Source organism: Lygodium microphyllum, chromosome 20 (genome assembly GCF_053477565.2).
Source record: "Lygodium microphyllum isolate KBCC chromosome 20, Lygodium_microphyllum_v1.1.10, whole genome shotgun sequence".
Taxonomy (NCBI): domain Eukaryota; kingdom Viridiplantae; phylum Streptophyta; class Polypodiopsida; order Schizaeales; family Lygodiaceae; genus Lygodium; species Lygodium microphyllum.
Genome location: NC_141154.1, coordinates 50,718,467 through 50,722,195, shown reverse-complemented (window position 1 = coordinate 50,722,195; position 3,729 = coordinate 50,718,467). Strand labels below are relative to the sequence as shown.

The 3,729-nt window shown below is 44.3% G+C and overlaps 1 protein-coding gene across 1 annotated transcript; it reads right to left on the bottom strand.

Annotated features, from left to right (window-relative positions):
• Positions 1-790: 790 nt before the first annotated feature.
• LOC148018902 (potassium transporter 9-like) lies at positions 791-2,046 on the bottom strand. The gene is made up of 4 exons (XM_087701282.1): positions 1,980-2,046; positions 1,363-1,820; positions 1,042-1,308; positions 791-1,000 (listed from the first exon to the last, which is right to left on the bottom strand). Exons 1-4 carry the CDS (start codon positions 2,044-2,046, stop codon positions 791-793), a joined length of 1,002 nt encoding a protein of 333 aa, XP_087557408.1.
• Between the last annotated feature and the right edge of the window lie 1,683 nt (positions 2,047-3,729).

Genomic DNA, 3,729 nt, shown 5'->3' with positions numbered 1-3,729 from the left:
ATACCAAAGTCCTCAAGGAAGTATTCTTCTTTTAAAGCCTTCTTAAAATCTTGCCAATGTGTATTTTGAATAAATAAATCAGTCACCTTTGTCCTCAAAGCAGGTGTGACAAGACGAAGGAAGTACTTACTCATAAGTCCAGCAGGAACTCCAAAAAACCCCATCTTGATCTCATATGTCTTCAAATATGCTGAAACATTACGCCCGTCAAATAGCTTCTTCTCACTCTCAACTGCTTCAATAGCCTTAGTCGCGCTGTTTGCATTCTCCTGCTCCGAATAGAGTTGCCTTTGCTGAGACAACTGTTGTTGATGCAATTGTTGTTGCTGCTGCATATACATTTGTGTTTGCTGATTTTGGAGCTGCATATACATGGACATATTCTGCAAAATCTGTTTTAGATCCTCCGTTGAAGTACTTGACGCAGCAGTCATAGATGGAGCTGAAGTAGATGCAGCTGGAGTTGAAGAAGAAGCTGAAATAGAGGCTGAAGTGTCTCCCATCCTGAAATTTCTGCGACGCTTTCACGTCGGGTTCACCAAAGATGTCGAAGGGTTTTCGAAAGCCAAGTCGCGACCACTGAGGACTTTGAATAATTTCAGGATAGAAGATTCAACATATGAATAATCCTATTGATCAATTTTCCACGCAGCAACAAGTTCCAGACGATTTTGTTTTATGGTTGTGAGTGTATTCCTTCAGATTTCATGACAGCATTACAATATGAATGGATTATGGCATCTTCACATGGCTCTTGTAAGTTTCGTAAAGCTGAATAATGCTTGACACCTCAAACTCCAACATACATGTGAATGCAGGAAATAGCCAAAGGTGCCCAGCCACCCTGGTCAAACTTGACAAGCACAGATGAGAAGAAGACTAGTTCAACGATCAAGCAGACCGAAACGAAAATGAGTATCAATATGACATTCATTCGCCATACTAGGAGCATGACGAGAGCCATAAGTATGGTTGTCACAAACATCACAACCACAACAGCAATTCCGTAAGCATTTCCAAGTTGAACAGTTGTCTGAAAACCTTCACCCTCGGGAAACAACCAAGTGCAACTGATTGCTTGATGATAGAGAATGTGGCAGAAATAGTTGCTTGGCTAGCAATGATAGCAGCAATTGTTGCGATCACAAACATGGGCCAGTAAAGTGGAGATGGAATACAGTTGTAAAATGCATGTTCCACACCATCAAGATTTTCGGATAGGAAGGCAGCTTGTCCAATATACGAGGCAAGCAAGCACGGAAACACCAAAAATGCGAATGCAACAATAATCCAGCTGACAGACAAACCCTTTCCAATCTGAGTGTTCTTTCATTGACTTCTCATTTGGAGTCCCTTTAATACCTGAACAGGCAATGGTGAGAAATGTCCTAGATCTGCATATAATGCTTCAGTCCCAGTTATGCTGAGAAGTATGCCTCCTAATGACAGCCAGCTTTGCAGTGTGTGTGTTGTGAAGTATCGCACCAGATAAACAGGTGAAAATGCTCTCAACACCGAAAAGTCATGCTTGATTATATTGTAAAGTCCAATGGAACCAATCGCCAGAAACCAAATTAGAAGGGCTGGGGCGAAGAACCAACCAACTCTGTCTGTGTCAAAACGTTGCACACTAAATAGAACCACTAAGATGGCACATGCTATTGCTATGACGTGATCATTTTTCATCTGTGGATACTCAACTTTGATCCCAGTTACAGAAGAAAGGACTGAGATTGCAGGTGTGGCTAATTGCAGATAGTAGACGAGACAACGTTCTAGAAGAAGAAGCAGAAGTAGGATCGATAGGATTGTTTGGAGACCTTTCAAAGCACAAAAGCTCTTCACTTTGCTTGATCAGAAGGATAGTAGCAAGCAGCCGAGGCCTATGAAAAAGGACATTAATACTGCTTCTTCCTGTTTAATCCAGCGAACCATCATCGTCTTCTCCTATCTTCATTTGTTTCTTCATCCTCAACTACCTTCGACTTCTCTTCGTTCCGCCTCTTTTGTTTTTCTGCAGCCTCGCTCCTTTGTTCCCGTTTCCATGAAGCTCTCTCTTCCCCTCTATCGATTCATTAGCCACCATTGCCCAATTTTTTTTCTGCACCACCGAATCCTCTTGCTCCTATGCTCTGATCATTCCTCCTCGTCCCTCCAGAGTGCCGTTCCCCCTTCCCATACAGAAAATCATCCTCTTCGTCTTCTCATAACAATCAGTTATCAAGAGAGTAATGACAGGAAGGTTTCGTGAGACCGACACATCAACAAACTCCGAGAGGCATTCCAAAACGTGACTTTCAGAAAGGCGATGGCATACCCATTCCTTGATGCTGAATTACTGGGGTAGAGGATCTAAATCGTAGACTGTTCTGAAGACCATAAGGATCCAATAACTCTGTGACCTGTCGACAGTTTTTCAATTTTCCATAGCACATCTCCCAGAGCAACAACTCCCCCCCCCATTCGTCTGCTTTTCTGCTCCTTTCCTCTTCGTCCCTCAGTTGTCGCAGGAGCGTCTCCATTGCTTTCTTCCTTTCCTCTATTTTCCCTCCTACACGATTCAAAAAAAACTCTTTCTTTTCTTTTCCGGATTCCCTGTTCTCTCTACTATTTCTCTCCTTTCTTCCCCCCAAATAGCCTTTTTGCTTTTCTTACCATTTACTATTCACAATCCCCTTTTGTTTTTTTAGCCACTCTTTCTTCCATAGCATATCACACACAGAAAAGCGGCCTCCATCTTTTTAACTTCCCGTGTATACCATAATGCTCGCAAAGAAGCCGAGATGTGTGAACTATAAGTTAAAATGTTGCATCAGCCATGTTGCAAAACACTTGTTCTATCCCAACGATCCGTTGGATTGTCAAGAGCATTATACTGAAGTAGCAACTCCACTAGCGACAAGATGTAAGGCAATTCTGTTATCATAATCAGCTGCTTTTGGTGAAGCCCCATCATCCAACACATCCTTCAATGCATTTGTGTTATCTTTGCTTGTATAATTTCTAGTAATGTCATCTTCTCTATGACTACTATGCATGCCTGAAGGCTAAGGACAAATATTGCCTTGCAAAGAATACAACCTTCATCTTGCATTTGCTTGTAACATGATAAACTGCTTTTCTCTTGACCTTGCACAACATAGGCTGAAAGCATCTCATCTTGCTCACCACTATGCCTCCAACTCCTCCTCACTATACTCATACGCAGAAAATAAATGTAAACACAACAACTAAATATGTACAAAGTACCAAATCCCATGCACAACTTTTGGGTGGTTTACACACCTCGAATGCGCAGCAATACGACACCGTAAAAAACACCCGCTCCATCCAACCCCCCCATGACATGACACATCTCCCCCTCCCCCCAACAACATGGCACACCCCCCGCTCCACCCACCCCATCCCCCCCCCCACATACCCACAAACCCCACTCCACCCAACCCCCCCCATGATGTGGCACACCCCTCCCCCTCAAAAGACCCCACTCCACCCACCCCACCTCACCCAATGACATCGCACACTTGCCACAACAAACACCTCACCCCCCCAAAAAATCGTTGCTCCATCCCTCCCACCCCTCCCCCCACGACATGGCACACCACCCCATAACATGGCACATCCCTCCCCCTTCAAAAATCCTTGCTCCACCCACCTCGCCCCACCCCCCTTCCCCACGACATGCCACACCCCCCCTCAAAAAACCCCGCTCCACCTAAGTCCCCCATG

Excerpts from the sequence above, each read along its gene's own strand:
- LOC148018902 (XM_087701282.1), bottom strand. The coding sequence starts at position 2,046 with ATGGAAACGGGAACAAAGGAGCGAGGCTGCAGAAAAACAAAAGAGGCG. Across the intron at positions 1,821-1,979 it reads GGAACGAAGAGAAGTCGAAG|GTCTCCAAACAATCCTATCG; the intron begins GTAGTTGAGGAT and ends GTGCTTTGAAAG. Across the intron at positions 1,001-1,041 it reads GTTGTTTCCCGAGGGTGAAG|GCTGTTGTGGTTGTGATGTT; the intron begins GTTTTCAGACAA and ends GCTTACGGAATT.